Below are 16,005 nucleotides of genomic sequence, written 5' to 3'. Positions count from 1 at the left end.
TGAAGTTAAACAGTAATATTAAAGGAATGGGTTGATTAATATTTATTAATAGTTTGCACAATTTTATTGATGAAGTCCCATCATAGCAGTCCATTTGATTAAAATTGTTTCACTCATGAATATAAATATTTGTGGATATGCAGTCGCGACATACGTATACAAAATTATTTGTACGTTGTTTTTTAAGGATTATTGGATTATTTCCATTATTCTTGGATATCAATGGCAATCCGATATTCTCTTATTTGGGCCTATTTTTCAATCTATGTTTGGTCTTTGCTTATATTTTTATGTCTATTATTGCTTTCCAAAAACGAATGACGTTGGTTTTGCCCAAAGAAACTGTGGTAGCCCAAATAGTTGATATGATTGCAGATGGGCTTGAAAACTTAAATATTATCAGCTGTCTACTAGTCGTAGCTTTTCGACAAAAGTGTCTGGTAAAATTTTATGAAAAGTTAAAAGCTATCGATTTACGATTATACGATATCAACGTGAAACATTGTAAAACATTTGACATTAATATGAATATCATATCCTTGGGGCGAAAATTAACTATAGTTGGTATTAGTTTCTTTATCATCTGTACGGTGGATCATTTGAGATTGTTATTTGACAATTATTTATTGAGTATTAGATTTTGGATAGCTTACCAATCTACAAAAATAGTAATTTACAACTTGATTATTGTATTTTGTGAAACAATGATTTTTTTTAGGAAAAGTTTTGCAAAATTGAACCTATTATTCCAACAATCTTCGTCCAGTTATGATAAAATTCAAGGTACTGTGCAAAAAATTTGTTCTTATGTTAAATAAACTAATATAATTTCTAAAGATGATTTTGTTTCACTAGATATCGGACAGTTGCATAAAATTTTGAGCGAACTCGTTGATGATTTCGTAGGATTCTATAGTTTTATGGTCGGCAGCACAATTGTGCATAATTTTATACATTTGTCATCAAATATGTACCGTATTTATTTATTTTTGAAATTCAACGGAGATTGGAGTTTACTAGATTTTTTAGATTTTACGTCAATCATGATTTGGTTAAATGTAAAAATATTAATTCTTTATTTTCTGTGTGCACTGCCAGCAGCTGTTTCTGAGGAGGTAATATGACTTCCCAACTTATATGGCGTGTTGTTTATTATGACTATTATTCAAACTCTATAATTTCATAAAATTTATATAAATTCTATTTGATCACAGGCGAATAAAAAATCCATTTTTATACACAGAATGCTTAAGGCGGTTAGGGAGAATGATCTTACATCTAATAATAAGGTTCAATTATTTATCTATTTAATAATATAAGCCATACAAATTAGATTTTAAAAAAATGCAATTATTATTGCCTTTTTTAGAGGATAGCCAGGCTTTTAACTATATTATACCAAACTAATCTTGAAATATCGGTTTACGGAGTTTTTATTCTAGACTTCAAGTGTTTTCAGAGTGTAAGTATATAATAATTTCAGAGGAATATTTTATTGCAGCCTGTGTTATTTTTATTATTGTTACTATTCAAAGATTTTAACAACGTCTACTATGTATATTGTATTCATGATCCAGCTTGAGCATCTTAAATGACTGCAAATTTTTAAGTTCGACGTAGGAAATAAGTTACAAAAAAAAACTTAAATTTTATTTTCTTAAAAATTGGTAACTATTGTATACATTAATAAATAATAATAAAAAAATCTTGACTAGATCACAAACATACCTCTGCGATTAGGTTACTAAATCATCAAGTTGGAACATAAAGACTAGAAACATGACGGATGTACTCATAATCTACAAAATAAAATTGCACTTTGAGCAACAGAAACTTGAATATAACGGTTGATGATACTATAATACTAACTTTTCAAACACTTACATTTTTAAATAAATAATAATCAAGACTGAAAAGACCATAAAGCGAAGCATAGTTCTTTTTTTGTTTAAACTGTAGCATTAATTTCTTCATCTAAAAATGTGTTATGTCAGCTTGAACCATTATTTAATCTGAGTCAAATTAATTCATTTAATCATTACCATATCTCTGCAACTTCTTACTTTATAGCAATTATTTATTATCTTAATAAGAATAATAACGGTATGATTTGCCTAAAAATGTAATAAATTATTGAGGTGTTTTTATTATTTTTACTAATTCTTTTTAACTAAAAGATATACTTCTGCTGACGTAGAGTCGGGTACACTGCAGAGAAAATAAAAGCCCAAGATCTTGGTTGATATCCATACAAGACAGATTACATATGAACTAAAGTCATTAAACTCCCACATTCTTTTCGATAGTAAATGTTGGTAAACTATGTAAGAATCTAAAGTCAAATGTAGAAATGAGGCAAGTAATGCAAAAAGAAGTGGTAAACTAAACAAATTTGTTGTGTATTCTAAAATATCAGATAAGTTTTCGTGAAATTCAGCTATAGTGCAGAGTTTCTTCGAAATCACCCCAGGAGATTCTGAAAAATTGCAGAATGAAGTGGCATCAATTTTTTCAGAAAAAGAATAGGAAATCACTTTGTTCAAAGCTCTGTAATCTTGTTGTAAAATAATCATTAGTTCGATAAAAATGCCAAATATGTTGTAAATAACAAGCTTAGGAAGATTGAACCAAATCCAAGTACTGGCATGCTCTTCAAATTTTTTGTAAGTTTTTAACAAGTAGTGCTCTGATAGAAATATGACGATGTACATTAAATTTATCAGCATTAATCGTACCGCAATGTATTGTAATTTTCTCAAACAATATCGAGTCAAAGTCATTGATAAATTATTCGCTAAAAGGTTAACTTTTGCAAAAGTAACAAGAATTTTTTTTAAGCACTCTTGACGGAATGTTAGCGTTAGCCAAGCTGATACGATAGAGCAATACTGAAAAGCTAAGCCGAAAGCATCTAAAGCAATGCTTAACGTTGACTCTCGTGTTAAATGAAGTTCAAATCTCAAACCTATGATTAGTATAAAATAGTATGTGTATATTAGAGTAATTAGTAGATTGTAGACAGCTCCTATGTATGAAAATTTTATCACTATTTTATTGCTGAGTATAAATGGACAAAGACCCATAAGTTTTTCATAAAAATATAAAGTTTTTATAATGTGAATGCCATTAACCTTCTTCATAACTTTGGCAAAAAAATAACAATAGCCGCAAGTAGTAATGATTTAGTATTCGTAAAGTATAAGAACTAAAGAATGAAACGCGTAAATGTAACAAGCATTTCACAATCTATTTTTAATATTATTAAAGTATTACACACCATCTGCAATAATATTTACTTGAAACAGACGTTATCTTTCTATTAACAAGAGTAACTTCCGTAACGTCAGCACACTTTATATCTTTCATCGATTGCATTATGATTATAAAAAGGGTTCTTTAGATGCTGATTTTCGATATAAAACACATTCTAAAAATACCATACTACAAGACAATTAAGTCATCAATTTGCAACATAAATATGAGATACATCATACCAGTGCATAAAGTCTGAAATTGAAATTTTTATGTAATAATCTGATGGTTTTGTTTTGCTATAATGTCGGAAAATAAAATTACATTTTTTAATAAAAACCAATCAAGTTTAAATAATCCTAAAATGGAAATACTAGTTTTTCGGCGATACAACTGCAAAAGTAATCGCTTCATCTAAAATAAATTAAGAAGTCAATTTTATATAAATACTATAAAAAAAATAATTATTACATACACATAAAATCTAATTCTTATTACCACATTTTTAGATGCTTTATCTTGGTAACAGTTGTTCAAAATATTATCGAGAATTTGTATAGTACGGTTTGCCTGTAAAAAGTATCACGATATTTTCTCTTAATTTTGAGCGGAACATATTAAAAATGTTCCGTCATCAAATTAGAATAAAAATATAGTTTACTTGTCCACATGCTGCATCTGAAACACCACAAATAAAGTACAAGAAGGAAATTTTAAATGCAAAAAGACACAAGGTCGATAAGAACGAGCCAACATCAATTAATTGCCACTCATCCCGGTTCTGAGGGAAATAAAAAATAGTGTAGAAATCATCGACCATCTGTATAAATGTCGTAATCATTATTAACAATATTGATAGACTAAATAAATCTGCAAAATTTTCAATTATATCTGTCAAATTTTCGTGAAAACAACCCACTGTATTAAGCTTTTGTGAAATCATTGTCGTTTCATAATCAGATGTTTCACAAATTTCAATCAAGTACTTATTCAAATTTTTAAACTTTTTCCTTAAGAACATCATCACTTCGATAAAAACAAAAAGAGCATTGTAAATTACGACATGAGGAAAGTTATATGCAATCCAAAGATTCGCTTGGGTCAGGAATGCTTTATATTCTCTTCGCAAAAAATTCTCGGCAAGAACTAAAATATAGAACAAAATGTTGACTACTAAAAAATAACGTTTAATTTTATAGCACGTATGTCTTGAAGCTTTATTCGTTTCTTTTTTAAATAGAATTTCTTCGTTTTGCGATACGTATTCTAATCGATCGAAAATTATTTGAAGCTTTTTTTGAAAATACACAGGGGATAGCCAAAGAGCTATGACGGCACTAGATTTAAATATTATTCCAAATATGTCTATAAGAATTTTAAGTTCATTCTCATCTGGAAATCGTATATTAAGTCTATAAAAGATTGAAGTAATACAGCAAAAAGCGTACAATATGCTTAATATAACACTGTAAGTTTTTCCAAATTTCGATGAGTGAAACCCATTTTCATCATTTAATATAAATGGACAGAGGCCAAGTACTTTTTCATAGTAGTATATAACAAGTATAACTGAACAATTTTTACAGATCGATTTCATGACGTTCGTAAGAAATATATTAAAGTAGGAATATATGATTCCTTAGTATTGTACAGTAAACTTAGGAAAAGAACGAAGATATTGTTGTCAAGCACAAAGAAAGAATCAATATCTATTAGTTTGGAATTAATAATTTTACAAAAAATTTACTCTAGAACATTCTGGAACTAATTTACACGTAGTTTTCAAGCGTTACATTTATTAAATTCAATTTATGCAACGCAGTAAATCTTGTAAAGTCTTATCGATATCGTAGTGTTCTATCATTTACTTAATTATCCCATCAAGTTGAAACATGAAAATAACATACATTATGGTTGAACTGCACAACTGTAGACAACATACTACATTAAATAATTAAAAAATGAAATTTGCATTTAAATAAATAAATACATAAACATACATTCTTTAATAAACTATAGTCGACATTGAACAATCCATAAAGCGAAATCTGAATTTTGTGTTCATGTAGATTAAAAATAAACATTTTTGCCTAAAACATTGTTAATAAGTACCAATTTTTTGAAGTAAATATAATATTCAAACCAAATAACTTACTAAATTTTTGTGAGATTTTGTAAACCGCCATTTATTTAATATAACGTTTATAATATTTTTTGTATTATTTCCCTAAAATTAGAAATTTTTATCATTAGAGTTATGAATCATAGATTATATTTGCAATTTATTTAAAATTGTGCATATTACACAAAAACTAATTATCGAATTACTTCAATGCCTGTTGAGTCTGATATGCTACAAATAAAATATGTTGCTGAAACTCTGATTGCAAATGTAATTAATAAGTGTATCAGAGAATAATACTTTATGTGGTTCCAGTTCTCTGTCTTTATAAAATATAGTATTAAATGGACATCGATTAGAATTTGCACGAAAACTGCAGTAATAATAAGCAAAACAGGTAATCTGAAAAAATCTACAATATTTTCAAGTAGATCCGAAATATTTTTATGGGCTAATCCTGCAGATTGAAGTTTCTTCAAAGATAGTATCGTATCATACGTAACATTAACATTGTCTAATTCATTATAATTAGTACATTTATTTAAAGCTTTGTTTATAATTCTATAATTTTCTTGTGTGTACAAAACGATTCTCAAAAATATGAAAATAACATTGTAAATAACAATCTGAAAAATATCGAATAACGTGAAGGTAAAATCCGTTGTGCAATTTTTATAATAGTTGTTAATAAAATTATTCTGTGTTAAAATGGTAAGACCTAGAATATTTATCACAATTAAACCATATCTAAATGTTTTGAATTCATTATTTATCTTTTCTCTTCGACATTTTGAAGCAAGCATTGTTTGATTATTTGCAATAACTTTTAAATGTTGAATGATAGACTTCACTTGGGTCTGATGTACTGCTAAAGTGTACCAGCACACTATAACTGCTGAATATTTTAAAGTGATTCCAATCATATCAATAATGATTCCAAGTTGAGTTTCTTCAGAATAATGCAGATTTCTCCTACATTTTATAACAATCACATAACTGTAAATATAAGACACTATAAGTAAAAGATTGTACATTTTTCCAGAAGTAGAACTTTTCAGAATTTCCTTTTTGTCAAGAACAAAAGGACAAACGCCTATTAATTTCATAAAGTAGAAAACGCATTTTATTAAAATACAATTAATTATTGTGGTTTTCATCGTTGTGTGATATAATTAATATAATTCACAATATAGATTACCATGCATTCACGTCAAATGAATATTTCTCTGAAACATTTTAATACGATAATGTGGACACCGGTTCTAATGAACTTAATCAGTTTATGTTATGGTAAGTTAAATAATCAATAGTATTGCAATAACACGTATACTATGAAATACTCTATAATCGTCTAGAATTATTATAATTTAATTTTATAACTTGCTAAGTCTGTAAGATGAATTCTTCTTTTATAATAAGCATTTGAAATAGCATTACTGACAAATAATAATGGTATATCTATCCTATCATGGAAATAAATTAAATTTTGTTAAGAAAATGCATAAATAAAATTACAAATATGATTATTAAAAACCATGTAATGCGTAATATCAAATTTGAAAAAAAATTCCCGTACCGGGAATCGAACCCGAGCCTCCTGGGTGAAAGCCAGGTATCCTAGCCACTAGACCATACGGGAGTTATTTGAGTGATACTCTTTTACATTGATAACGAAAAATGAATACCTTTGAGGTTATATAATAGAGATATCAATTAAAAAAAACATATTTTTAGAAAAGCAAAGTATAAATCGATCAAGATACAGTTTTTAGAACAGTATATAGAATATTTTCTTAACCCACTATTGGAAACACGATAGTGAGATGTCAAAGTCCCGCTTGGTGGCGCTACCACTGCAGCTGAAACGCTTAATAAGGTCACCTAGTATGTTAGGGAAGTTTAAACTTGTTTACTATCAAGCTATGGAAAATGCACAAAACGATAAATTTTTTAAAATATTTGCTTAATTTATTGTATCTTTAGGTTACAAAAGCTTTACTTTCTGCTTTGGATCTGTGATCTATTTTGTCGCCTGATTATCATACTTTTCATAGCTTTGCAAAGCTATCTATCGCTAGGGGTACCAATTTTGCGTCGACATGCCAATTACCCTTTGCAGATGCCGAAGCTCAGTCGATATGATAAATACCCAATTTACCAACATAGCTTAACATAGTATTAACTCGTACATTTAAGTTCTGTCAGAGGGCGTTTAAACGAGCCTTCTACTGCTGGCGCACCGGTTAGTTTGATTGCTTGGACAAAATTATTTAAAGTTTGCAAATCTCGAAAATATATAAGTATACTTATTATAGCATCTTGGTTGAATGTCACATTCAAACATAAATATTTTTCATTGTTGTCTATATTTTGTCCATTGCTTATAACTCATTAAGTTCTTTGTTTAAGATTTAACTTACATACGATTAAAACATAAACGCAGAACATGTACGTACAAAGATGAGTTGAAAGCATCGATATTCTAAAAATCGTTTATATAAATTGCCCAATATATAAGACACATAAAATTTCAAGAGAAAATAATCTTTGTATTAAAGTATAAAAAAATTTGTCAGAAGTGGGATTCGAACCCACGCCCTCAGATGAGGACCAGAATGCCCAGAAACTCGATGTCTAATCGAGAAGGTATTATATAATCCTTGAGTCTGGCGCCTTAGACCGCTCGGCCATCCTGACATATATTTATAAGTAATTCTATCAATCACTGACTGAAGTTGCATAATTTATCCTATTATTTAAGTCGCACTTGATAGAAATCAAAGTAACAGTTTGAACTAACGATTTCTATGACCCAACAACACTTTCTCTATTTTATTTGAAATTTTCTAAATGAGAATCAATTAAATGAATAATTATTGACTGAATATTTACAATGCTAAAACAAAGTATGTGAATGACAATTTAAGAGCTACTGTAGCTATATTTATTACTAAAAATAGTAAAAAATAATACTAAAATACCTGTCACAGCTAGAACAAAATTTAGGAACTCAAAAATATCTTTCGTAAAAACAAATTATAAAAGAAGCCCATTCGGCAAGTTTAAATAATCCGACGACGCAAAATCAGAGTACTTGTTACTAAAATATCAGCATAAAACTCAAAATTCTTGCCTTTAATCACGATTGCGGTTTTTTATCATTACACTAAACATTGAAACCACCCTAGTGAAAATAAAAAATGTAATAAAGTGTAATAAAATATAAGAAAATGTAACAAATCATACCATTTTGAACGTTTTTGTTGGATTTCGGACCTTTTTTACGTTTTATTACAATTTATTACAAATCCATTGATCCAGGATTTCATGGGGTCTCTTCTTTGAAATGACAAATGTAACAATAGGTAAAAAAGTATAACAAAATGTAAAAAATATATTGACTATATTAGGCGGTAAAATAACATATGTAATAAAATGTAATAAAATGTAATAAAATGTAAAAAAAAAGTTAACAAATCTGAAAATGTAAGAAAGTGTACAAAAACGTATGAGAAAAAAGGTCCGAAATCCACAAAAAGGTACAGTTTCTTACATTTCCTTACATTTTTTACGTTTTATTACAATTTATTAGAATTTATTAAATTTTTTTTCCACTAGGGCAACTTCAAATTTTTAGAATAAAAAAAGCAAAAAATTTGTCAGAAGTGGGATTCGAACCCACGCCCTCAGAGAGGACCAGAATGCCCAGAACTCGGTGTTTAGCCGAGAAGGAAATGAACCTTGAGTCTGGCGCCTTAGACCGCTCGGCCATCCTGACATTGTGCTCGTCAACCACGAATAAGCGCTACAAAAGCCGTGGTTTCTCGAACTACAATAATCTGGTACATAATTACACTTGGAAGCATCGCAAATCACAATTGAAATAATTTTCTTGCTTGCGAAATATTCCAGAGAAACGACGCGTGCTCTTATCATAGTTAAAAATAGCTTCTTTCCTCGTTCCAACGGAATAGACCAATCGCGCGTCTGCGAGTTCAGCGCGATCTGTGAGCCGAAACGCTGGGATGTGCCGGCTACAGTGGAAGTATCCGTACGAATTTATTTCGATATATGTAGCAAATACAACAGGGACCTATACAGACAACGACATCCTTATTCCAACAACGGGTCTTAAAAACAACTACTGAATTATCGCGCAAAAAAATTCTCGGTCACAGCGGCACACCTCGCATCTTGAAATTCAAAATTTCACGTGGCACCACGCCGATACGTGACTTCCCGTGACGTCAGATCCAGCAGCTGCTGCCAGAGCGTCCCCCCTTTTCCCCTCCCCCGCGTCATCCCTCACTTCGAACATAGACTCACTCGCCTTGAAGATCGTGGCCGCTCAGGTGAAAATCTGCCTGACCAATTTCAAGCTCTCCGAATTCGAAACGATGTTCTCCACAGCTAATTTCTAACATCCTCCCGTAACCTCGGGCTCCGCCGCGTTTCCCAAAATCGGCCTTGTCAAAATCCAGCGAAATCCGAGTATCCAGCAGACCGGCTCCGCGCGTCGCTCTAGCATCGCCAGACGAACCCAGGTCGTCGAGGGACGCAGGACGCAACGCCACACACGTCCCCCATTTTCGGCGCGCTCTCTCGCCCGTGTACTTGTGCGCACGTTTGCGTGTGTGCGTGTGAATGCCGTGACCAGCGACGACAGACGAAAGAGCAAGCGAGAGAGAGAGAGAGAGAGAGAGAGAGAGAGTCGTCGGTGCGTTCGAGAAAGCAAAGTCGCCGCCGTACATCGCGCCGAACAACATCCTCGCAAGAGGCCAAGAGACAAGAGAGCAGCAGTTGCGGGCAATTACTCCGGAGGAGGTTTATTAGCTCGTACGTTGTTATAAAGTGAGTAAAGCAATACTATCGAGTGTACACAGCTCGCTCGGGGAACGATAATCCGCGCACACGGCGTGATGCCGCGGATTTTGCCTTCCTATATAGCTACTCTTCTCTCACTCGCACCAGCAGCCAGCCGTATGACTCCGTCTCTCGCGCGCCTATCGGCCATCGTGGCCTCGCGGACTCGACCTTAACCTCTCGTGCGGGATTCCTTTTTACCGAAGACTCGACTTTTTCGGCTGGAAGCCGATGTTTTTTCGATGTCGCGTTCACGAGAGAACACACGAGGATACCTGCGTCGTCGAGTCTTGGGAATGAGTTGGCTCGTGGAGTTGGAAAGACGGCTGGCCGCGCGTTGCACTCCGAACGAGGCTTGAAGGACGAAACGTCCTCGTGCTCGTTTTGGGGGAGTCGCTCCGAGTACAGGCGCAATCTATGATATTCCTTATTTTCGTCTGGCACCTCTTGTAATCGTCTGCTTTTATTTTTGTATTTTTCAGAGGGATATTGTATGAGTCAAAAAATAGAAAAGCCAGTGTTGTCAGGTCAACGCATAAAGACCCGAAAGAGAGGTGAGTTGGCCAAGCTTGTTTTATGTATGAATAAGCTGATCATGTTCTTCATTTTTTTCTCTCTTCACGCGTTGCGGTCCGATTTCGCATTTCATGCCTGACGTGCGTTAGCCGTATACGACTAATGTATCGGATGTCGTGTCCGATGGCGATTTTCGATGCTCCGATTTGGAAAAATCTGCGTTCGCCACACGCTCTCTTTGGCTCATTTAGGTTGGAGCGCCTGCTTATACACTTACTCAGGCTGTATGTGTAGACGATCTTTTACTTTTATTTATTGTCTCCGCGTGAAGAATAACGGTTCCGGTGAACGTACGAATTGCCAATATGTATATATGTACACACACGCAGCGCAATAGCTATGCGTACTATTTCGCTCCGTTTTTTCTTTTTGCCATTTATACTTTAGCACGCTGCTGTCGTGCCTACATTATGCGTATTGCATATAGTGTAATTATATCGGAGCAACGGAATCTGCCATCGTCGCACGCGTCGTCTTTTGCAATGCGAATCGTTGCTCAACTTGTTGCTTGTTTGTTATTGCAGATGAAAAAGAAAAGTATGATCCAACTGGATTTCGCGACGCGGTCATTTCTGGTCTTGAAAAGGCCGGTAACGACTTAGAAGCCATCTCAAAGTATTTGGACACGGCTGGCTCCAAGTTGGACTACCGTCGCTACGGTGAAGTCCTCTTTGACATTTTAATCGCTGGTGGTCTTCTGGTACCAGGTGGATTCATCGCTCAAGATGGAGACAAACCAGTCAAAACAACAGCTTGCGTCTTCGAACAGCCGGAGGATATGGAGTCCATGCGCAATTTTGAGCAGGTATAAGCTACTCTTTACCTTATGAGTCATTGTGCACGCTATGTGTGAAACAAAGCTTAACTTATATATTACTTTGGTTGTACAACAATTTTATGAAAGCAAGATATCTTGAGTTACTGCTTATTTATATAATATCTATGTAAAAAGTCTGTTTTTGCTTTGGAATTCTATTGCACACAATCTTACTTTTACAACTATACAACAAACATTTTGAGATGTCTTGATAAGAAAGTTCAATGAACCAATTAATTTAAAAAGATTAGATAATCAATTTTCTTTGTTTCTCCGAGCAATTTTTTCATTCAATTTTACAGTATAATAAATGATATTTATATGAAATATGTATAGCTACTGTGTGAATGTGATAATTGCGTGATTAAACCAAAAAAATTCTAAAGTATTCCTTGAATTTTTTCAGGTCTTCCTTAAACTCACGCGTCGGTACAAATACTTGGAGAAGATGTTTGAAGAGGAAATGAAGAAGGTGCTTGTTTTCATGAAAGGATTCACCCCAGCAGAAAGAATCAAATTAGCAAGAATGACTGCTTTATGGATTTCCAATGGAGCTGTACCACCAACTGTGCTTTCTGTTCTCATTAACGAACATCTTGTTAAGGATAATCTCGCATTAGATTTCCTTCTGGAGGTCTTTGTTACGTGGAAACAAGAAAAAGGCCTACCCAGTCTGATGACTGCACTCAAGAAAGGAGGCATTGAAGGAAGGTAATACAGAGTGAAAATAACTATACTATAAATGCTTTCCAAAAATAACCCAAATATAATTATAACTTGATCTATTTGTTTTTTTACAGGCTGATGGAATTTGTGCCACCAAACAAAAGGACAGATGAGTATTTCAGATCCGTTTTCGAGAATGCTGATTTGGCCGACATTGTGAAACTCCACAAAGCTCAAGCAAGTCAAGAGGCCAAACGCGATCTTCAAGATTTACTCTTGGACGACCTGGCTGATCAGAAACCCATCAAAGATATTGTAAGCGATCTCAAAGAAATGGCTCAACGATGCAATATTCCTGAACACGACATCATTGGACTGGTAATTAATTATTATATTGAACATTTATACTAGTTGAAATGCTTTGTTCTGTGTGGAATACTACATTAGGAAAAATTTACAGATCTGGAATGTAGTGATGGGTCAAGCGGAATGGAACAAAAAGGAAGAGTTAGTCGCCGAACAAGCACTGAAACATTTAAAGATTTACACACCACTGTTTGGCGCATTCGCAAACACTGCCAAATCTGAGCTTGCTCTGATTCTTAAAGTTCAAGAATTCTGCTATGAGAATATGAACTTCATGAAAGTCTTCCAAAAAATTGTTTTACTCTTCTACAAAAGTATGTATATTTCTTTTGTTTTTTGTATTAAAATTTGATAAAACAAAGTAGTAACATGCAATTTAATCTATTTGTTACAGCGGACGTAGTTTCAGAAGAAGTGATCTTGAGGTGGTACAAAGATGGGCATTCAGTTAAAGGCAAAATGCTCTTTTTGGACCAAATGAAAAAGTTCATTGAATGGTTGCAAAATGCGGAAGAAGAGTCCGAATCTGGAGAGGACGATGACTAATAAATTTAAAGTACTGAAAGTTTGATTTGTGTAAAACTTGATACTTTCTTCTGATTTCTTTTCATCATGCAATCCAATAAAAATATTTTCTATATTGAAAACTTACGGTCATCATAAATTTATTTTCTATCATGAATCATGATAATCGGAAAAAAATCGTTTCTAAGTTACTTCAATTTTGTTTTTCTCATCTAATATTAGCATCATTAGTCTTGTTAATTAACTATTTATTAAATTATAAAATCAAGATGTTAGTAATAACGATCATGTGATACTTGTTTTAGATACATTCAAGCAACATTGCCAGGACACAGTAATCCAGTATTCTGTCCAAAAATGACAAAACTAATTTTTGGAAGAAGCTTGATATGAAACCCTCTGTTTTAAGACAACTTATTGAGACTTCTGAAAATGGAACAGAAATAGGACGTACAAAGTTCCGTATTTGAACAAGCACCTGATTTTTTAAAGACGATGAATAAATAAACTATTGAAATTGCGAATCATTGATGCTGATAGAGGGTACTTATAATGATAGCGTGAAAGATGATTGTAAATTTGCAATGTCTCTGAATTGTATTACGTTAAGAAAAATATTTTGTGTTACGATTTTTATAACTCCACTACAAAGAGTATGCAGAATAACGAAGAAAACAAACTATGCCTGTGTACGTACACTTTTCAGAACCCTTACTTAATTTGTATAATAATTGTATCAGTTTATAAAAATATACTGTCAGGTGATGTTTGATATTTATGGTTATCTCTTATTTAAAGCAGCTTAAACCCTATTTATTTTGGTTTCGCATAATATTTATAATTGGACGATGTAGTTGATTGTACAAGTTTGTTTATTTACAATTAATCTACAAATTTTGTACTTTATTTCGATTTGTGTTTGCCTTTAAACTGCTTAGTTTCTGCTACATTCTGTTTTTTTATGACAGTTTTTCCATTCATGTAAGGCACCAATTGTTCTGGTACTGCAATGTTACCATCTTCTAGCTGATGGGTTTCGCAAATAGCAATAAGCATACGGGGCACTGCACATGCAGTTCCATTCAAAGTGTGTGAATGCATAATTTGTTCATTCTTATCTTGATATTTAATATTCAGTCTACGAGCTTGATAATCAGTACAATTGCTGCAACTAGAAAGTTCTCCAAACTGTTTTCTACCTGGCATCCAAGCTTCAATGTCAATTTTTCTATAAAAAAGTGATAGTTGATTTAAACAATTTTTTTTTAACAAATATCTAACTATACCTTCAATGAAGACAAAGAATTTTAAAGAGTACCTATAAGCTGGTGATCCTAATTCATTTGGAGGCATATCTAATACTTTATAATGTAATCCTAATTGACCAAAAAGCTTTTCTTGGATCGCTACAACTTCATCCATAATCTGTACAGATTCATTTTGCTTGGAGCAAATGAACATTTCAACTTTAGTAAATTGATGGACTCTGAAATAAAGCAAACATATGAACTGGATGTTCCATAAATAGTGTCAAATCAAAGACCCAAATAATTTCTTACCTATAAATACCTCTTTCTTCAAGTAAATTAGAAACTTCTGCCCTGTAACACCTACTTACTGCAGCAAGTTTCAATGGTAACTCATTTTCATGCAAAACTGTATTTGATAACTTATAAGCTAGTGCCATTTCTGCAGTTCCAGAGAGACTCAAGTCATCTCCATAATATGGCTCAACTACGTAAACAAGTTTTCTTTCCCCATCACTAATTAATCCACATCTCTCAATTACTTGTGAGGGCAAAATATCAGGCACAGAAACCAACTTAAAATTATGTTTTAACAGTTCCTTCAAAGTATAAGTAATGAGAGCTTGCTCTAACTCAGCCAAGTCTCCTAAAAGAATGTAACTTCGAGATCCAGTTACTGGTCCCAAGCGATCAGTTCTCAACAATCTCAATTTGGCTGCCAGTTGCGAGAATTCATGAGGTTCAAAACTATACTTTGGTTGGTCTCCTTGTACCCTAAGAATGCAAGGTTCATTGTCTGCATATTCAAGTACATTAGGATCTGTCAAATTGGGAATTTTGCTCAACTCTTTGATGAATTCCTCTTGAGAATGCAAACTCTGATGCAACTCGAGCACTTTGTCTATGTTCCCAGAGTTTTTTCTTTTTAAAATATTCTTGGCAATCAAGTCTCGGTTCAATGGATTACAAAGAAATTCCACATTGTATTCAGGTTTTGGTAAGTGAATCTCTGTTTCCAGAATTGGCATGACTTTCTTTTCCAGCTGACAGAAGTAAAATTAATCATTAATCAGTTAAAATTAATATTTAAATCATCTTTTTGAGCAACAATATAAAAACGTGAAATAAACACATACTGCATCTTGGGAATAAAACCTCTTAGAATTTAAAATTCTCAAAAGTTGTCTGCTGGCTCTTCTCATTATGGACTTGTGCTTGTTTATGTGCAGTTCACCTAAGAGAGTTTAGGATTCACTTTAACCTCTTGCACATTTCAATGCATCTGTCAATAAATATATCGGCTTATATTACAAAAATTTTAATGTTGCAGAGAGACTGCAATCAGCCAAACTGTAATGTATAAACTGCACTAGCTGTTATAACTCAAAGCTCGCATGCGTGAATCGAGATCGGAAAGTGGGGGGTGTTCGTCAATATGGCGCTGATAAAACGCGATTTACTGTAATATTTTTATTTTATTTGAGTAATAGAGTTGCAATAATGCAATACTTATATATTTTTTTCTTGTGAGTTGCGCTAGACACTTTGTCGATAAAATATTTTTTCAAATT

General features: G+C 32.8%; 5 protein-coding genes and 3 non-coding genes across 9 annotated transcripts; 2 read left to right on the top strand and 6 right to left on the bottom strand.

The window, feature by feature from the left end:
• Window positions 1-137: 137 nt before the first annotated feature.
• Gr13 (gustatory receptor 13) lies at window positions 138-1,595 on the top strand. Its single transcript, NM_001190510.1, has 5 exons — window positions 138-783; window positions 856-1,115; window positions 1,215-1,289; window positions 1,370-1,462; window positions 1,536-1,595. Exons 1-5 carry the CDS (start codon window positions 138-140, stop codon window positions 1,593-1,595), a joined length of 1,134 nt encoding a protein of 377 aa, NP_001177439.1.
• A 141-nt stretch (window positions 1,596-1,736) lies between these two features.
• Gr12 (gustatory receptor 12) lies at window positions 1,737-3,140 on the bottom strand. The gene is made up of 4 exons (NM_001190509.1): window positions 2,184-3,140; window positions 2,043-2,114; window positions 1,885-1,974; window positions 1,737-1,799 (listed from the first exon to the last, which is right to left on the bottom strand). Exons 1-4 carry the CDS (start codon window positions 3,138-3,140, stop codon window positions 1,737-1,739), a joined length of 1,182 nt encoding a protein of 393 aa, NP_001177438.1.
• Window positions 3,141-5,116: 1,976 nt separating this feature from the next.
• Window positions 5,117-6,531, bottom strand: Gr11 (gustatory receptor 11). The gene is made up of 4 exons (NM_001190508.1): window positions 5,581-6,531; window positions 5,408-5,479; window positions 5,253-5,342; window positions 5,117-5,179 (listed from the first exon to the last, which is right to left on the bottom strand). The coding sequence occupies exons 1-4, from the start codon at window positions 6,529-6,531 to the stop codon at window positions 5,117-5,119; spliced, it is 1,176 nt and encodes a 391-aa protein (NP_001177437.1).
• A 410-nt stretch (window positions 6,532-6,941) lies between these two features.
• On the bottom strand, window positions 6,942-7,013 carry TRNAE-UUC. Its single transcript has one exon. It is a non-coding gene; the product is annotated as a tRNA-Glu (tRNA).
• A 931-nt stretch (window positions 7,014-7,944) lies between these two features.
• Window positions 7,945-8,071, bottom strand: TRNAL-CAA. The gene is made up of 2 exons: window positions 8,034-8,071; window positions 7,945-7,990 (listed from the first exon to the last, which is right to left on the bottom strand). It is a non-coding gene; the product is annotated as a tRNA-Leu (tRNA).
• A 960-nt stretch (window positions 8,072-9,031) lies between these two features.
• Window positions 9,032-9,152, bottom strand: TRNAL-CAA. Its single transcript has 2 exons — window positions 9,115-9,152; window positions 9,032-9,076 (listed from the first exon to the last, which is right to left on the bottom strand). It is a non-coding gene; the product is annotated as a tRNA-Leu (tRNA).
• Window positions 9,153-9,679: 527 nt separating this feature from the next.
• LOC100115368 (protein krasavietz) lies at window positions 9,680-13,961 on the top strand. Of its 2 annotated transcripts, XM_008209295.4 has the most exons (8): window positions 9,680-10,225; window positions 10,720-10,791; window positions 11,338-11,618; window positions 12,037-12,341; window positions 12,431-12,674; window positions 12,757-12,976; window positions 13,057-13,218; window positions 13,493-13,961. In XM_008209295.4, exons 2-7 carry the CDS (start codon window positions 10,731-10,733, stop codon window positions 13,206-13,208), a joined length of 1,263 nt encoding a protein of 420 aa, XP_008207517.1. In that variant the 5' UTR covers window positions 9,680-10,225; window positions 10,720-10,730; the 3' UTR covers window positions 13,209-13,218; window positions 13,493-13,961. The 2 variants fall into 2 exon arrangements, with proteins under 2 accessions (XP_008207517.1, XP_032456906.1); XM_032601015.1 differs by lacking the exon at window positions 13,493-13,961 and having other exon boundaries at window positions 9,802-10,225; window positions 13,057-13,309.
• Window positions 13,962-14,038: 77 nt separating this feature from the next.
• On the bottom strand, window positions 14,039-15,993 carry LOC100124073 (serine--tRNA ligase, mitochondrial). Its single transcript, XM_001607857.6, has 4 exons — window positions 15,571-15,993; window positions 14,747-15,477; window positions 14,506-14,673; window positions 14,039-14,415 (listed from the first exon to the last, which is right to left on the bottom strand). The coding sequence occupies exons 1-4, from the start codon at window positions 15,634-15,636 to the stop codon at window positions 14,091-14,093; spliced, it is 1,290 nt and encodes a 429-aa protein (XP_001607907.2). The 5' UTR covers window positions 15,637-15,993; the 3' UTR covers window positions 14,039-14,090.
• Window positions 15,994-16,005: the final 12 nt, after the last annotated feature.

The sequence above is a fragment of the Nasonia vitripennis genome, chromosome 5 (genome assembly GCF_009193385.2).
Source record: "Nasonia vitripennis strain AsymCx chromosome 5, Nvit_psr_1.1, whole genome shotgun sequence".
NCBI classification, from domain to species: Eukaryota; Metazoa; Arthropoda; class Insecta; order Hymenoptera; family Pteromalidae; genus Nasonia; species Nasonia vitripennis.
The sequence above is the reverse complement of the archived record's forward strand: the minus strand, read 5'-3'. Positions and strand labels throughout refer to the sequence as shown.